This window comes from Chaetodon auriga, chromosome 5 (assembly GCF_051107435.1).
Source record: "Chaetodon auriga isolate fChaAug3 chromosome 5, fChaAug3.hap1, whole genome shotgun sequence".
NCBI classification, from domain to species: Eukaryota; Metazoa; Chordata; class Actinopteri; order Chaetodontiformes; family Chaetodontidae; genus Chaetodon; species Chaetodon auriga.
Window position 1 is genome coordinate 11750698 of NC_135078.1, and position 18354 is coordinate 11769051.

The following is an 18354-nucleotide window of genomic DNA, read 5'->3' on the forward strand; positions in this document are numbered from 1 at the left end:
TCCAGGACGGGAGGACGCAGGATGGTCATTCTGCAATAGGGACGGCAGCGTACTTGATGACGTCACCATCGCAGCTCATCTGCCGGTTATCTCCGAAAACTTTGGAGCAAATTTTAAACTACGCGCTATCGTGATGAATCGACCACAGATTTTAAGTTTTAACATCCACTTTCTCACATAAAATAATCTTAAAACCACATTCCGTACTACTAAAACAGTAGTATTTCGAAACTTGTAACTTTACAGTTGTGAGTCCTCTCCTCCGCGATCGTTGCTACGAAATGCATTCTGGGATACGTGGCTGCCCCAAGTCCACACAAGTCACCACCCGATGCATCCTCGATAAAATGGGAGGGGCAAGAACACATCCGGGTATTTGACTGTACTTGGCGAGATGCGGACTTTTTAATTGGAACAGTACTTGGGCTCAGACTGATGACGTTTCTCAAGTACACAAGAACACAAGTACAGAGAAGAACGCATATTGAGAAAGGCCTCTGGTGTCTTTGGTGTTAAATCATAAATCATATCGGACAGACGAGGCGCCTCCTGGAAACTGTCACCGTCGCCTGAGAATGACGACAGACTGTTGCGCAGTTGTGTAATAAGGCAACATGGCGGCCTCCGTGAGGCTGCTGGTCCGGAGGGCGATCCGCCTTTCTCAGAGAAATATTAACATCACTGCTGCTGGAGCTTCAGGTCGGTCGGCTTGCTGTTGGGAGCCGTCGTCTTGTCGCTGTTTTAGCGATGGAGCCGCAGACAGAAGTACACATTTTGGTTTTGAAACGGTGCCAGAGACAGAGAAGGCGAAGAGAGGTGAGCTACGGTTGAACTGGCGCTGCCCTGCTGTGTGAACAGAATAGAACAAACTTAACTGAAAAAATATGGCTGTTTAAAAGTACTTCGGCTGTCCGTAGATGAGCACACACCGAGAGACGGGTTAGGAGATATTTCTGTGTGTATTTAAGTGGGAATTGTACCAAAATGGGGGGTGTTTTGTTTGTTGTGTGTATGCCGAATTCAAAGGTGGTTTACGGCAGCGGTCCCCAAACACAGGGGCACGTACCGGTACCGGTCCCGGTCCTTTTGGTACCGGGCCGCACGGAGAGACTGAACAAAAGATATTTTGTTGGTCATCAGAGTCTGAAAGAAGTTTTATTTTGAAAATCAGGGGCATCCGCCTGTGCCTCTGTACACATGTCAAACACACACCAATAATTAAAACAGTTACAGGAAGTCAGCGCAGAGCAGCTATAACTACACTAATGTGCTCTCTGCTCTTGGTTGTGGTTCACAGTCGAGCTGCAGCGTTTTGAATCACCTTAGTCTACCAGTCCACCAGTGGTTTTTCTTCTGGAGGTCAGTACCTGGGATCCAGACCCGGGATCCGACCCGGGACACACACTAATAATAATAATGCTAATAACAATAATAATAATAATAATATCGACAACTGGACCGGATCAGTACTCGGGATCCGACCCGGGACACACACACACACACACACACACACACACACACACACACACACACACACACACACTCACTAGTAATGATAATAATAATAATAATAATAATAGCCATAATTTGTTTTTATTCGTTTCTATGCCTGTCCGGCAAATTATCTCTTTACGTGAAACCGGTCCGTGGCGCAAAAAGGTCGGGGACCGCTGGTTTACAGGAGTTGTTATTTCAAATCATATCGCACAGAGTGCTCTTTTCATAGGAAAGCAAAGAAATATCATTTGTCATTTTTATGAATGAAGTCTGGAGAAACAGAAAACAGGACATATTGATACTACAGTATGCATATTCTGTGTGTTATCAGACTAATGTTCTCTGGAATCTTAAATAATACTAACAATACTTGAGTTATTATTTGCTAAATGTGTAACAGTCTTGAACATGCAGAGACATTCCTTCATCAACGTGGTGCATGTCATATTTGCTTGAATACCAAATAATAATAATAATACCAATAATATATACAGGCCCATAATAAAGAGCACAATACAAATTAAAGTGCAATTACTTTGACCAACCGAATAATAACATGATATACATCATAAACAGGTTCCAGTGAGACAGATGCCGTCGCTTTCTCTTTGAATTTCCAGTGTATAAAGTGTTTGAGAATGTGGCGCAGAAGTACGACGTTATGAACGATGCCATGAGTCTGGGGATCCATCGAGTGTGGAAGGACACGCTGCTGCACGCCATGCACCCACAGCCTGGGGCGCGACTCCTGGATGTGGCAGGAGGAACAGGTAAAGCAGTTTTTGTGCAACTCTGCAAAACAACTTAGACCCCAACTGGTGTCCCACTTGTCTTTTGTTTGCGATGGTCCTCCCCTGCAGGTGACATTGCCTTCCGCTTCCGGGAGTATGTTCATTTTCAGCAAGAGCGGCAGAGACGGCGGGCGGCGCGGTCCATGCAGTCGCCGTCGGCGCAGGACATTTCCAGCAACTACCCCACAGAGGGAGAGGACGTGCTGAAGGGATCCAGAGCAGTGGTCTGTGACATCAACAAGGAGATGCTGAAAGTGGGCAAGCAGAAGGCCGACAGCATGGGCATCAGTGCTGGTACGTATCTGACTGTAAAGCTGCTTCAAGCTGCACAGACACTCAAAAACTGTCCAGTGCTGAAAGCTGGCGTCCATAGCTTGGTCTTGTTTAGTTATTCTTTCATCCAGTACATTCAGATTCAACTTGTAATGGTCCTAACGTTGTATATTATTTGGAAAAGTATTGTTTCGGTATGAAAAACAAGCTAAATGGTAATAATTTTGATAAGTGACAACCTGACACCGGTCAGGATGAGGAGGATGCTGCTGCTCTGGTTGGTAATAATTAGGAGAAAGTAAACCAACAGCATTAAGTGCAGTAATCCAGGCAGCATGAAGCTGCAGTGGATTCCTCTTCACCTGTTGAGTAACTCAGTCAGTACTGACATAACAGAGTGGTGGGGATGTTATTAAAGTGAAACTTGGATAACTTCGTCCTAGATGTCCCATGTAAGCATTTCTGTCAAATATGATCAAAGGCAGAATAATGAGGCTCATAATATGGAAACTAGAGTGCAGTGAAAGAAGCTGAAACTCTACAGCTGAGTCTTGACTGGATTTCAACAGTCTTGGATGATTTTACGCATGAATTTCAATTAAATTTGCGCAGGCGTTCAAATCTGAGTACGTCACACAGACTGGAAGTGCAGATACAGAACTTTTTTAAAATTAAATGATAAGCGTGTGAGATTTCTGTGCCACCATCCAGGATGTAATAATTGTTGCAGGATGCATGAAATGGAAGAGAATTGCAGCTAGAAAACAAAAACTGCGATCAGCATCCGGCACTGGGAATCGGCGTCGAACGTTGAAATGAAGATATCAGTAGACAGTTTGTTTTTCTGACTCTGAGCTTCTTGTGTGTCTTTGTGTGCTCCAGGTCTGTCGTGGGTGGTGGGGGATGCAGAGGAGCTGCCCTTTGATGACGACCAGTTTGATATTTATACCATCGCCTTTGGCATTCGAAACGTCACCCATATCGATCAGGTAACTGACCCGACGTTACTACAGCTGAAGCACAGATGTTCCCATCAGGACTGTTCTGTTCTCAGTGATCTCAGCCTGATAGAACACAGTTAACAGCCTGCAGAACGTTCATTGGGACACTGAGCTGCTTTATAGACACCAGTACTTTTTTTAACTGTCATCTGTTTGATAAAATGTTTTTGTCAATTTAAACAGTTTTTTTTGTCAAATTGCAGCTAACATTTATTTTCATTATCAATTTTCCGGTGAATAAAGTGTCACAAATTTGTGAAAATGTCCAAAATCCAGTGATACCTAGTTTACAATGACATTAAATGTGAAAAAAAGCAGAAAATCCTCACATTAAAGAAACTGTGACAAACAAACATTCAGCTTTTTTGCTTGATGAATGATTTAAATGATTAATTGATTTAAAGAATTGCTGCCAATGTATTTTATGTGATTGCATTAATCACATCAGTGTGAATTCATTTTTCTTTTCTTCAGGCACTGCAGGAGGCTTTCCGGGTCCTGAAGCCTGGTGGCAGGTTCATGTGCTTAGAGTTCAGCAAAGTGACAAATCCTGTGTTGGCAAGGTGAGGAGGAGCGTGCACTCATGGTGGATGAGTTGGTGTGAATATGAATCAACCGTGTGTGTCTCAGAAAGCACATTTCTTACTGCCATCACAAAACCCAACAACACATTTGAACAGCTGCAGCTTGTAGCTTTTTGCTCTGGGAGGTTGTTGTGTTGCGCGAAGCATTTATCAGAGCTGAAACAAGAAGAAGAAACAAGCTGTGGTAAAGTTAAAAATAACAGAGTTATAGGAGCAGTGATTGTGGAGCTTGGCTGGACGTTTACATGTTGCAAATTTCAGTTTGTGAGTGTGTTACTTTCTGAAAAACTGTTAAAACAGACATTTCCCATAAATGCGCCTCCTCAGCTTTACTCAAAGCAATTTAATAATATATCTTTTTATTATTATCTGATTTGCCTTTTTTCCCTTCATTATCTGTGCATATGAGAGACATTCAGCAGCCTTTTTGCTGTGTGGTTTGGAGGAACACTGCCCTCTTCTGGTTTTGTACATTAAAGCAATTCAGCAGAAGAGTCTGTTCAATGTGACTGTGCTGCAGTGCTGTACTAAATATCCCAGGTGGCCGTCCAGGTGACACAAAGGGCCAATTATCTGTGGAGGCTTTGACCTCCACCCTCTGATTAGCACTTGTTCGAGTGGAAAGGAAGAATTCATCAGTGAGCTCACATGCTAAGATGATGAGTCTGTTTAAGTCTGGCTTGATGAATAATAATGTATTGTGCTGTTTTGTAAGAACACATTACAAACATGGACTTAGTTGTAAGTCCACGTACCTGTACAAAAGATCTGAAAAATTAGGGATTGGCAGCAGTTTGCAGCTTTGAGAAAGCAGCTTTTGACTCACCTGCTAACATGTATCCTGTTCCATTTTCAGGCTTTATGACACATACAGTTTCCAGATGATCCCAGTGCTGGGAGAGGTGATTGCCGGAGACTGGAAGTCGTATCAGTATCTGGTAGAAAGCATCCGCAAGTTCCCAGACCAGGTGAGCACAGTGGCTTCTTTTATTTCTGTCTACCTGTTTCTATTGTAGCTATTCTCAGTTTGGATATGATTCAGTCCAAGTCAGAGCTTCTGTCATTTAAGTTTGATGTTTCTTACTCATCATATTTTTCCTGAGTTGAGAGGTTTTCAATAGACATGTTGGCTTTTTTTGACTTTTTACTATTTTAAATAATTCATATAAGATTCTGTGATTGAGTATTGTTTTTCTTGCTGGTAAACTATTTGCCACAAACTACGTTTCCATGTCTTCAACCTTGTTAGATTTTCATTTAAAATCTAGAGATTAAATTCTTATTATTATCATTGAGTATGTGCAGTTGTGATTTCCTTTGCTCTTTTTCCTTCTGCAGGAGGAGTTCAAAGGAATGATTGAGGACGCAGGTTTCTATTGTGTGCAGTACTACAACCTCACTGCCGGAGTTGTGGCTCTTCACTCTGGTTTCAAGCTGTGAAACGCACTCCCAGCACCTCATATAAAAAAAAAAAAAGAAAAAAAGGACATGGCTCTAGGTTTCAAGCTTTTCTGCCTGTGTGACAAACTGTGTACAGAGCTCCTCTCTCCAGATGTCGCTGCACAATGACAGAGAATCAGGTCAGTGGATGTATTTGACTGTACTTCTCTCCAGTACACAGTGTACTGAATACCAGTTAGTGTGAAAAATGGCAAGCTAAAAACCAAAATGTCACTGTATCTGTGGTGTCAGTGTTTAGATAGCAGTTAAGCCATGTGAGACACTTTTGAAAGTCCACATTTTGGTGTTGAATAATAAAACTTCCAAGGTTGATCTCAGTATCTGCATGGATTATTCTCAAAGCTACAGAGGGCAAATATATTATTTCCACTAATGATCATACAATTACTACAGCTTGTCAACATGGCATGCAAATAATGGAAAGGAGGACAGCACAACATGAGTTACTTGAATAAAACTGTATATTTTACAGATCTTTGTACACTTTTTTTAATTACAAAACTGTATGGTACTAAAGTTTTAAAATCAGTTTTTTGGTCAGAGAAGATTTAATCGTCTTGTGTGCAATTACCATGTATATACAAAGTCTCATGTTAGTGATTTTTCTCAAAATAAAAAGCAACCAAATAACTCAAACGTTCATACACTCTGAACATAAGACATGGCTTAAAGATAAATATATTAGTAAATAAATATTCAGAGAACATATTTCCATTTATGAAATGTGTTTGCTATACAGGTACAGAAATATACACAGATTGATTTCTAGCCTTTTTTAAACATTTGTAATGGTAATGACGGAAAATAATTATATTCTTAAAAAATTAAAAAATATTAATTTTTGTACACATTTTAATCTTCTTAAGTGCTAGAAACAATAAAAAAAAATTAAATAGTGACTCAAGTACCCCAAAATGTTATATTTGCAGTAGGTACATATCTCTATGCAAAAGGCAAGATTAGATTCTCACTTGATTACAGCACTGGGTTAACTTATAAATAGGGTTATTTCAGAAAGTTTCCCTCTGTAGAGAATGTGTATATTTCATAGAAACAGTATAAAAACAGTCTGCAGGACAAACAGAAAGGCATGAATGACAAGCACTGATATCGCTAGTATGTATTATGCATGGCACGATATGATTCAAACGGATACACTGTGGTATGTATAACTGCATCGTTAAAAAAAAAAAAAAAAAAAAGTCACAGTACAATAAAGAACCCTTATGAAATATGAGTCTTTTCCAGCTACTTTCCTTTGGCCTTTTAATACGTACTAGAACCTTTATAGATATTTATTAGAGCATGCCTCATTGAGGAAATCGGGTAAGTGACAGCAAAAATACACTTTTGAGGGCTTCCAAACAAAAGGTAGAGTGCTACACTCTACTCCTGAAGAAATCTACTGACCCCGAGACACTGTCGCTTTAGTCTGGAGTTCGACTAAAAGCGGTGCAGAGTCTTTAGATACTGCTACACATAGCTTACCAGCATAAGGCTTTCATGTTGCTCTGGCACATCTCATACAGGTAGGCCACTACTGGACAGAAATGCAATGCATAAAACAAATTCTGTATTAAGTTGAATAGAGACCAGTGTCAGCCTTGCTTTCACATTTCTATGCATTTTTCTGTGATATATAGCTTCTTCTCCTCAGAGAAATGTGTGGGTCACAGATACTTTAAAAAGACCCATTTCCCTGCTCTTAAAAAAGTAAAAAAAAGAAAAAAAAACAATCATGTCTTTCTGTTTTGGTATAGCTATGTCCGTACAACCTATTTGAGTTGGTGGTTGAAGCTTTATAGGCAGTCAGTGTTCATGTGCGTACATGTACATGTAGATGAGGATGTTTGTGAATTAAGAGTGTACTTTATTTTTTTTTTGTAGAGAAAAGTCTCAGATTCCGAGATCTTGCACTAAAGATATATAGCTTGTTCTTGACAAAATCTGAAAAAAAATCTCACAAGAAATTGGCCCGGATTACTTCGCACTGACGGGGCCGAACCCTTGATGGCAGCAGACAGTCTGCAAACAGATGCCAGTACCAACCTACTTCTAGTTTCAGCTAACAACCTCCATCCATACTTGTAGTATCAATTTGTCTCAGTGCTATAGTAACAGTTTGGTGCTGCTGAGACGTTTGTGGCCACAGGAATGAACTTGATATCTAGAGATGACGGGCCACTTCAGTAGAAATCCACACAATCTAAGATGATAACATTCAACGCTCAGAGAGCAAGGTTAGAACAAGGCAGCTGAGGGTTTCAATGACTGACTGACTGACTGACTGACTGACTGATGCGGCACCACATACATGCTTTTTGACTGAGTCTTTTCTCTCTGGGCTCAAGTTCATAGACCCAGACCTCCCTCATTTGTTGAAGTACTGCTTCCCAATGCAGTGGGGCTTGTAGAGAGCTGAGGGTGGAACAAAGCCCTGGTCTCCTCCTCCTGAAGGTATGGCTGACCTCTAAACTGTCCTGAGGTGAAGTACCCCTCCCTGGGCTCATGTCGCTCCCCTGTCCGCACCTCTGCCTCCACTGTGACACTAATGGGCAATAAACTGCTCTGGGTCTCTGCCCCTGTGCCCAATTCACAATCTGTGTCCTCAGGAATTATGGGTATTCTCTGGTTGAGTTCGCAGCAGCCCTGTCCAGAGCAGGCCTCTGAGTCTGCATGCGCATACTGCACATTAACAGCGTAATCCTCGGTGTAACGCCCTGCTGTGGCCCTGTGGACCTTCATCTCTTTGTAGAAGCAGCAAGGCAGCCCTTCGTAGCTCACCTGCTCTGAGGAAGGGCACATGTGCTCAGGAGCAAAGTAGTTCTTGGAGGTTGGGCTCTGAAAGTCCACCCCCCTGTGAAAGCGTCCTGTGGCCAGAGGCCCAGCTTGGTCCGAGTCCTGCCCTTTGCATTCCACACTGGGAGGACGCACCTCAAAGCAGCAGCTACAGGCTGCAGCCCCAAGCTCCCCTGACTCCTCCTGTGCCCCTTTCCCCCTGTCTGCTCCGGTAGCCTCTGGAGCCCCGGCTGAGGTAGTGCTAGTGTTGCTGTTCTCCCTGGGTTCCAGTGATGAGCGACTGCTGTAGTTGGGCTCCAAACTGCAGTTGGAGAGGTGGTCCCCCGAGTTATATCCTGAAGCTCCAGGAGGGAGCTGGAGGCAGTCATGCCCCGAGGGAGCAGCGGATGATGAGTCCTCTACAGAAACTGTGGTGCAAGCCGCAGCCCCTGCGTCCCCCGTGGAGCCCCTACATGGACTCTTACTCCGATAGACGTAGGGGTCATAGTCACTGCTCAGTGAGCTGCGGAAGGTGGAGCAGCTACCGTACACCCCCTGGTTGCTGACCTCAGTACAGTCCAACATGGAGTCACTGGAGGAACAGTGGCACTGGCCTGAGCTGCTGCTGCTGCTGTCACTTCCAGGACAGTCAGCAAGGTAACCACTGCACACTGAGCGGTGGCCATGGTAACAGCTCAGGCCAGAAGTGCTGCCGGTATCACCTATCCTTGAAGAAGAGGCAGGTGCCATGTGTACCACTGTGGGGTATAGCAGCCCCTGCTGAAAGGCCCTGCTGTGATGGCCCTTGTGGGCCCCTCCGCCTCCTCCACCAAGCTGCCCTGCCATTGCAGGCCCTTGGCCACCCTCAGGCTGTTGAGGGAAAGTCAACCCCTGAAAATAGTAGTGCTGGTACATGGTCTCGTACTGCGAGAAGCAGGCTGCTCGGGAAAAGTTGCGACCGTGAAACTTAGGCCGTTTAAAAGCAGCATGATGTGGCTGTGCTGGGTAGGCGGGGGGTCCCCGGTGTTCTAATCCACAGTGGTGGGGGTTGAGTGAGTGGTCCAGATGGAGGGTGGGGTGATAGCTCCGGAGAAAGGCAGACGTTGATTGGGGTGGATACAGACCTTGGGGATCTGGGTGCTGGTCCACAGTGAGCACAGTGATGGGGTTGCCGTGGGGGTCCATGCTGGTTCTAGTTGGATAGGCTGTCACCTGGCCAGCCCGGTGCACCCTGCCAGGATAATGGACTGGCAGCACTACTCGCTGCCGGCCGTGGACTTGGTTGCCAGGGTCCATGCATGCTGGTCCTGGATTTCCCTTCTTTTGCTCTGCGAAAGAAAAACATAATGCAACATTGAGGATCTGTGCAAAGTAACTTCATGAGTGAACATTGTTTCCTTCAAGTAAGAAAGTGTCTCTCTTGCTGACAAAGAGTATTTTATCTAAACATCAAAGCAAAATAGTCAGAGGACGTGCAGCAACTCACCGATGATGTTGTGTCTACAGTGGGGGCAGGTGTGATGCTGGAGCAGCCAGGGGTCCACACATTTCTTATGAAATCTGTGAGCACAGGGGATAACCCGCAGCTCCTGTGGGGGAAAATACACCAAGATTACTACTACTACCACTGTGACTACCACAGTCTGCAAAGTACAAATTGCAGCAAAAAGACAGTTTTGACAAATACAATAAGATGCACTTAATTATCACATTAGAACTTTTAAATCTTAAAGTATTCAAATGCGGTACATTAATCCTGCAGTATTTCTCGAACTGGTTGTTATTTTTCAGGGCTCACACCAGCAATTCAGACAGTAACTGGCTGCACATTATGGACGTTAATAAGTGGCATGGGTCGACTTAAATAGGTTTAGTGTCACTTTTTGTGCATTTATTTTCAACGCAACATAAGACATCTTCCAAAGATCCTGCTTTACTACACCAGGGTTTAATTTGTCAGGATGAATAAACGTGTGGTTGAAGGCGCCTGAATGTCCAGAGGGTGGCAGCAAAGCTTTACAGAACTGTCAATGGTGGCGACAGCTGAGAGTTTCAACTCAGAGGGGCCACCTTTCCATCATGCCACAAACAAAACTCTTAGCTAGATGCCACACCACAGCGCAAATACAGCTTTGATGCTCAATGTCACCACTTTCTGGGACAAAACAAACAAGAGGCTTACACTTGAGGATTGATATGAAAAGAATGCAACACTTTGTATTCAGATGGAGAATTGACGGGGAGGAATTCCAAGACACAAAAGCAGGAGCTCGATGAATATGAATTCTAATATTCTTCTCCAGTGAGAGCTCTTTCTCCGCCATAAATACTGTACTCTATGGCTTAATGTGACTCATCTTTGGGCTCTTTTTCCACCCAGGCTTTTGTTGCTTGGTTCACTGCTCAAAAACTGCTTTGATGCCATTCAGCCTTTTATATCGCCACTTCCTCTGTGCAATCCTGGCGCCATGCTTTGTTGTGTTTTCTTCTCCTCCTTACCGAAGAGACACACAACCACAAAAAACACACACACACATATGCCAACTATGTCCCTGTGGGCACTGGGGTTTGTCCCTCCAGCGTCCGTGTTGAGGATGAGCAATGCTGTTACAGTAAACCGTCAGAGTCCAAGATTAAGATACATACTTTGACAATGACTCTTCTAAGGATTAAAGAAGGCCACACTGGGAAAACAGGAAGCATAATCACGACCCAATGCACTCTGGGTACCGTTATCTCTCCAGGTGCTCTGAAAGACTGAGCTAAACATCTCAAAGGCGCCGGAAAGAACGTCACCGAAGATCGCGGGACTGCGGTCCCCGAGCACATCAGGGGAACTTCCATTCTATTGTCCACTTAAGTGCATTATGTTTCATGTCTGCAGAACATGTAATGAAAAGAAAACAAGCTCAGTGGGTAGATGACCACACGAACACTGCCACAGTTCAGAGGTTTTGTCTCCCACACGGTCCACTTTTCCACACATGGAACAAAAAGGCTTTGCATTCACCTCATGCAGATGAAGTTTGTTCCTTCTGTGTCTGTGTTGAACTTTCCTGTGTCAGGCAAGTCGTTGCTAATAATGCATTTGTGTCATGATTTAATGCCATTTGTTATTAACAAATGCTCATGAAACATGGATTGATTTTAAAAGAAAGCTCAATTTGAAACTAATTTTCTGCGACAATAAAAAAGTTATTATTGTGGAAAAACGCTGTGCTGAAAATTCTTATGGGAAACAGAAAAATGAAGAGAGAAAAAAAAACAAACTACTGTTCCCCATTAGTCACTTAGCCACAAAAACATGAGGAAAATAGGGTCCAGGTTGTGTTTTGTCACACTACATGCAGACTGACTTAAATGTTGATTTCAAAATATGTACAGAGAGACGAACATCCAAACAAGAAATGTCTTCCTTTGTATTCACTGTAAGAGCTGGCAGAACAACCTAACAACCCATAACGTGCAGCAAGCTACAGTTTATGGAAATGAACACCATCGTTTAGATATGAAAGTCCTGAATCGATAAAGCAAAGCAGACAAAGCCATAAATTCAAATCAAGAGTCTTCTCTCACCTCCCCATCAATGTACTTCTCCAGACAGATGGCGCAGTCAGAGGTGGAGCTGCTGCTCAGAGAGTCGGAGGCTCCGCAGCTGCTCTCGCGCTGGCCCTTTCCTTTGGCCTTGAACTTTCTTGTCTCCATCTTCTCCAAGGCTTGGATGGCCATTCTGTTCATGGAGCTCTGTGGTGGGCAGGAAGGTGGGACAGGGTCAGCATGTGTATCTGCACGTTTGACGAGCCACATTTAACTTCTGAAAGACGCCTTTGAGTCTCCGTCGAATGGGAGCCGGAGTTAGAGCATGAAATGACAAAACTGTCAGGAGACTTCGAGTCAGTGATCATGTTTTTCAGCAAACATGCCGCTGAATGTCTGTGTCAGTGCTGGCAAGTGTTTACTTTCGATCTTTGTTCCTCTTTGCTGATGCTAATGTGAGAGGGTTGATGTCATGATTGGAGACTTTCCCCCTTGACACAGTGCATCATTTTGTCTGATGCATTAGCAGCTCTCTCTGGCACCGACTCTCTGCTCTCTTTTCATCCCTTAATTTGCTCTTTGTCGCCTTAAAAATGTTACTTATTAAAAAATGGCGACGTTTAAGTTGACACATACAGAACTACTTATTCAGATTAAACTTAATGATTCAAATGTGTGGCAGCCATTGTGATTTATAGCCTGAATTGCGAGGTTTTTTTCTGCTCGGGCTTAAAGCAGCTACATGAAACCTTCAGTTCTTGTTGATTGCGGCGGCCCCTGTGGACAAAAGAGGTTTGAGCACCACTGCCTCAGGTAGTGCAGATCTTGCTCTGGCTAGTGTGTGCTTTTATTTAGGAAGCAAGTGAATGCTTTGCAGGATCCATAATGATGAGGTAATGTACAGTGTTTCTGGCTACGTAAGAGCAATAAACATATTATGATGATGGTTTTAGCACTGGTCATTCACCAAGTTACATGTAAGCCTACAGCTAATTTTTCTGAACTAAAGCTCAAGCTATCAGCATTCCCAGGTAATGTTGTGTCTTCATAACAATAAGCCAACAGCATCATATAGCTTGGTAGCAAGGCCAGCATACAATGATGAGTTCATAAAGCCGTTGTTCTGCTGCTGTGCCACCAGACTACAGAGCAGCTTCTTTCCTCAGGCTGTGAGACACCTCCATTTGAATCCGACCCAACGGCAGCTGTAAGAATAACTGCACAGAAATAGAAATCTCCTCGCTGCTCGTCTCGTCTGCTTATGCTGCTCACATAGAGGCATCTGTATTAAACTGAGACTGAGTGCCCCGTCGTACATTTCACCAAACTGGGGTCTCTGGAGGGTGTTCCTTCCTTCATGTCGCCTCACAGCTAGATAATTGTAGACTTTTTAAGGACATGTGGACATCCTGGTCAGCAAGGGAGCAATGAACTTTGGCTTGAAAGTCATTCTCATCACAGGGTTGACGAACATGAAACATGAGGACTTAAAAAATCTCTGTTTTCAGTTTGTAATTAACTGTAGTCTTATAAGGGCAAACCCCAGATGAATGCTTCACTACACCCAAAAGTATTCTGAAATGTTTTCTCCTCTTTACGGTTCAACTGGATAGAAGATGAACAACATTTACGGCACAAGACGCTCATTAATTTTTCACATTTTCGGGAAGGCAAAGCTGTTCCGTGTGACAGAGTTGCCTCTGGTGTGAGCTGTTAATTAATCACAAAAGGAAGTGCCGTGACACACACACACACACATCCATTATACACCCACACAGACACGCACACACGATTGCTTGCAGGATTACACCTGTCTTAACGGGTGTCACTGCAGGTTTTCTTCTGTCATGACATTTCTGAGTGTTTGGCTCCAGCAGCCACCCTCTCATCAGCCTTAATTAAATGCTCATCCTGATTCATGCGCCCGACGTAAGCCTCCACTGAGAGCTTTTTGTCAACACACGAAAGGAATCAATCAACAGCAGCGCTACCGTCCCCTGACTCAACCCCTGCAACAGCAAGAGAAGTTGCGTCGTCTGGAGAAGCGAGGCACGGCGTTTCGTGCGAGAGGCCGACTGTATGTGACTCAAACTGGGATTAGAAATCAAGTTTCTCAAGGTGTTGGTCCTCCACACTTCCGTTGGCGTGGCGCTTAAGACACTAACCTGGCTTCTCCTTTGCTTGAGTTTGATCTTGATGAGCAGGATGAGGCAGACCAGTGACACGACCACGAAGAAAGCCAGGAAGATGCCCATGTCGAAATATTCCGTGGGCTGCTGTGGAGAAGGAGGGCAACAGAAACACATATTTGTCAAATAATCTGCACATGCAGCTGCTTGAAGGGGTTACTAAAAGGGTTAGTTGGCCTGAAAACAGATGATGTGACTCATTCGACTCGTCTTCATTATGCAAATAAAAAGAAAAATGGGACCCTCACACGTAATTCGTTGGTGAATACATGGTTGATCATTCACGCAGTTCATTCATTTCTCAGACTCATTTTCTTCTTTGTCAGTAATTTACTCAGACAAGCAAGTCAGACTGTTCTGAAAGCGTCACTCGATTAACAGAGTAATTAACAATCGCCGGCTACAAAACCAGGAATTTAAATACATCACAGGCATTTTTTTTCTTGTCACAAACTAATCAAGAATCAAGATAATCAGCAGATTAACTCATAATGAAAATAATCACAGTTGCAGCCCTACAGCAGAGTTCAAGAGCAGAAGAAAAAGATCCGATTTGGCATCTTTGAGCGAGGACTGGACTGTCTTAACGGAGCGATTCTGATTGTTTTATTCATCAGAAAAATGTCTCTTATCGCGCCGCCTTTCTCTTGGGCTTTCATTATGTCAAGTCATTTGACCTCAAAGTGTGCTGGTCTCTTATCAAATATTCCAAGCAAACAAACAGCTCTTTGAATGGCTGATATTAATCTCCCACAGCGCTGTGAAGAAGTCCTTGGCCTCGGGGCAGCGGAGGGCAGAGAAGAAAGGAGAGGGGTCAGATTTCACAGCTGGAATTTTCGTTTGTCTTCCCATCTAAAAAAAACCCGTCTGCGCTGTTTGGTCCGTGGGCCTCACAAACATGTTCACCTCTTCCTCATGCTCCTCACATGTGCCTTAGATTAGCCTCACGCACGCACGCACGCACGCACGCCATCGACACTGAGCGGTCTGGGTTTTGGTATGAGCGCTTACCCTCGGTGGTCTGTGTTGTATCCGAGCGCGAGCCACTTTCTGCTTGTTGACGATGTTCATCAACTTCACGGCGTCATTGCCCTTCACGTAAACCACCGGCCGCTTCAGAGGATCCTCGGCAACCTGGTTGAGCTGAGGAGAGGAGAGAGAGGGAGGAACAGATGAACTCATGCATAATATCAAGCTTACTGACCGGGTCTACCATGGCCTTTTGTTAAAGGGTCTCTGCACTGACTTTACACATGAAGTTCAGTTCACTCGTCAGGAGTGAAAATATGTAAACAGTCTTCTGAGGGATTGTGGGAAATGTACGATCCAGTGTTCTTCTGCTGCCTCAGTTTTGAATATTCTTTTCTTACTGTCCCATGTCTTAAAATATTGAAAGTTTTCATCTGTAAACAACAGCTGGTGGCATCTTCCATCTATAAAATTCATATCAACTGAATCAAAAATCGCACCCTGATGCAGCTAAATCAGATAAATCTGACTGAAAGGATGAAAAACAAGGAAGAACTGACTCTTCTTTAATCTTTGCTTTTTTCCTGTGAAATATTGGATAGTTGTACGTCTTAATTATTCAAATGTAACACAAAAAGAGAAAATAAATGCATAGTGTATTTGCTTTATAAATTAAAGGTTCAGTGTTTTGAAAAAGTTGGAGTCAAAGGCCACAACAAATGCAAAGAAGAAGAAATACTCAAACTCAGTTCTGAGTGTAAAAAAAGAGTTTTTAACATTGCAGGTTTGACACCAACGTGATGCGGCTAAAAGCCAAGTCAAGGGTGCCCAAACCGAAGCGCGAGGGTGTCAGCCATATTAAAGGCTTTTCATTCAGCACAGGACTGAGAGCTGCTGCTCACAACTGATGCAAATGCAGTGTGTGACGGGAGGGGGGGGGGGGTACCAAGCAGACATGAAGTTAGCTTCATTCTTAAGTTTGGGAACTTTGGCCTCATGCGTGTGAACTGTCTGAATGTGAAAGGCAGGCATGAAGTCCTCTTCTACCGAACAGGGAAAATGACCTGTGGGCTCGAGACACTGCAGCTGTGGCTGCAGTTTGCCAGAGGGAGCCGGGGAAACAGTCAGTGAATAGTACGTTCTGGCTTTCGAGTCAGTTGACATACTCCTTCACTCCTCCTCTCTGTTCGCCCCTCTCGTCTGCTGGTTGGAATCTGTAATTTGAAAAGCCCAGGGGAAATACTGAGGATATTCGCATTTCTATTTCTTCTTCTGTCGTCATGTTCCCCAGAGAAATACTGTACGTTCTGGTTTGAAAGTATAGACTTTGAGACTTTTGATCTCTCAATCCGCTCTGGCGTGCGGCTCCCGCTCTGAGAAATGACTCCTCCAAGACGATGGCTTGTCCTTTGACAAACAATACACCATTAAAAAGTGCACCTGTAGGTCCTTTAATAAACTCGAGTCAGTTACTGTTTAAAGAAAGTTAAATCACAAACTTAACTTTTCCCCAAACAAAACACCCAAAGAGCTTCAGTCACGAGCAGCACTTGGCCTCACATACAGTATTAACTGAGATAAAAAGGAGGTCAAGTACATTAACCTCATAGAGCTTTTCTCCTAATTTCAGCCCCGGGACCTTAATTCTCCCCAAACTCCTCCTCCCTGCCCCTCGGCCTTGTGGGTCCTGTCTCTGCTGATCGGGCCGCTCTGACTGGAAAAGCCTCTCGGGGGAATTTAACACAGCCGCCCAGCGATGCCTTTCATGTGGTCTGTGCGCAATCCCTTTTATCTCTCAGCTACGCGCTTTACGACCCAGCGGCAGAGAAGAGGAGGCGGAGGGGGGAGGGGGGGGGGGGGGGGGGGGGGGGGGGGGGGGGGGAAGCCTGCAAGTCCAGGCCTGGTGTGGTGAGGATGAATACCACAGGAGAATTCTTGCGACAAAGGCGCTCAGACGAGCAACTCGTGCATTATACCTCCAAACAGCAAAGACACAAGACAGAAGAGTGGAAGGACGAGGAATTTGGACTTTGTTCTTACTGTAGCCTGCGTCTGCCCCCCCCCCCCCTCAAATGTGCACTTAAAGACAGATCCATGTTCTCAGGGGATGAGGTAATGTGTGCTACCTGTTCAATTATGAGCTCAACAGAGTTTGGTCATGGTCTAGTGAAAGCTGAACCTGCGAATCCATTTTCAGTCCTCTGTGAGCGCAGCGCACTCCTCCAAACACAAGTCAGAGGGCTCAAAGGCCCAGAATGGTTGAATGAGCACGGCTGATCCACATGCTTTTGAACAGAACTAAAGATAGAAAGATCATTGTTTGTACAAACAGCACACACACACACACACACACACACACACACACACACACACACACACACACACAGCACCAGTCAGAAGGGCAGGGCACGCCGCTGAGCTTTCTTCAGAAGTGAAGAGCGGGGCGTCTTTCACAGACAGAGCGAGACGGATCAGACCGCTTCTGCGTTGTTGAAACGTGAGTGTGTGAATGCCTGGGTAATTTCTAGGTGTGCACAAACCTGGTCGATGGCATCCGGATTCTCTGACACATCAAAGATGACGGCTGTGGCTCCCCGCTGCACTGCTCTCTTTGCCTGCCAACACAAAGCAAGGTGATCATTAGATATGTTCAACCACAGCGCAGAGAAACAGCCGGGGAATGCATGGTCGCATGTCAGCCGCACTCTCAGCCTCCTCAGGACGAAGGTTTCCACATTCAAACTCGGGCCACTAGAGGGAGTTCTCTGCCTAAGAGTAACCCCGCGCACATGAGAAAGAGGCAGAAAAGCAACAGTGAGAAGTAAACAAGCCATTGATGACATTAGCAAGGATGCACATGTGGTCTCTGTTGCCGTTTCTCTGAAGTCCTCATGATGTCATTCTAAGTGAATCGGCGCCACATTGTGCTCAGAGTGCGACAGAGACGGAATCAGTTTCATCCCCGTGTCAGGAACTAATGCCTGCGCCGCTCCATGTGATGCAACTCTGCACGGACATGAAGCCGGGCTGGAGCTGGAGTTCTGCTGTGCACGCTCAGGAGAAGTTGAATAAAGTTATCATGGATTTCCAACTGCTAACAGTGTGAGCTCCTTTCATGTGCGAGCGGGGAAAGTCATAGCACAGAGGTCTTTTGAAGACTTCTGCTAAAGGCAAAAGATAAAGGAAATGCTTGGATCTGCAGAACCCCATGTATCTCCTCGCAGAATCCAAATTGGCTTCTCCTCGTCGGGGAAAAAAAATAAGAAAAAGTTCC

At 44.5% G+C, this 18354-nt stretch overlaps 2 protein-coding genes across 3 annotated transcripts in view; one reads left to right on the forward strand and one right to left on the reverse strand.

Annotated features, from left to right (window-relative positions):
- Positions 1-500: 500 nt before the first annotated feature.
- On the forward strand, positions 501-6839 carry coq5 (coenzyme Q5, methyltransferase). The gene is made up of 7 exons (XM_076730852.1): positions 501-816; positions 2118-2267; positions 2358-2582; positions 3444-3550; positions 4037-4125; positions 5003-5114; positions 5485-6839. Exons 1-7 carry the CDS (start codon positions 615-617, stop codon positions 5584-5586), a joined length of 987 nt encoding a protein of 328 aa, XP_076586967.1. The 5' UTR covers positions 501-614; the 3' UTR covers positions 5587-6839.
- The window catches only part of znrf3 (zinc and ring finger 3), a 63686-nt gene continuing 52164 nt past the window's right edge, over positions 6833-18354 (reverse strand). The window contains exons 3-8 of one of the 2 annotated variants that reach the window (XM_076730851.1): positions 17621-17695; positions 15123-15254; positions 14088-14195; positions 11962-12129; positions 9872-9974; positions 6833-9713 (exon numbers count right to left, since the gene is read on the reverse strand). In XM_076730851.1, the coding sequence (XP_076586966.1) occupies positions 7960-9713; positions 9872-9974; positions 11962-12129; positions 14088-14195; positions 15123-15254; positions 17621-17695 (2340 nt within the window). In that variant the 3' untranslated portion in view covers positions 6833-7959. Of the gene's footprint in view, positions 9714-9871; positions 9975-11961; positions 12130-14087; positions 14199-15122; positions 15255-17620; positions 17696-18354 lie in introns of both variants that reach the window. The other variant, XM_076730850.1, reaches the window with a different exon arrangement.

Excerpts from the sequence above, each read along its gene's own strand:
- coq5 (XM_076730852.1), top strand. The coding sequence starts at position 615 with ATGGCGGCCTCCGTGAGGCTGCTGGTCCGGAGGGCGATCCGCCTTTCT. Across the intron at positions 2,268-2,357 it reads GGATGTGGCAGGAGGAACAG|GTGACATTGCCTTCCGCTTC; the intron begins GTAAAGCAGTTT and ends CCTCCCCTGCAG. Across the intron at positions 3,551-4,036 it reads ACGTCACCCATATCGATCAG|GCACTGCAGGAGGCTTTCCG; the intron begins GTAACTGACCCG and ends TCTTTTCTTCAG.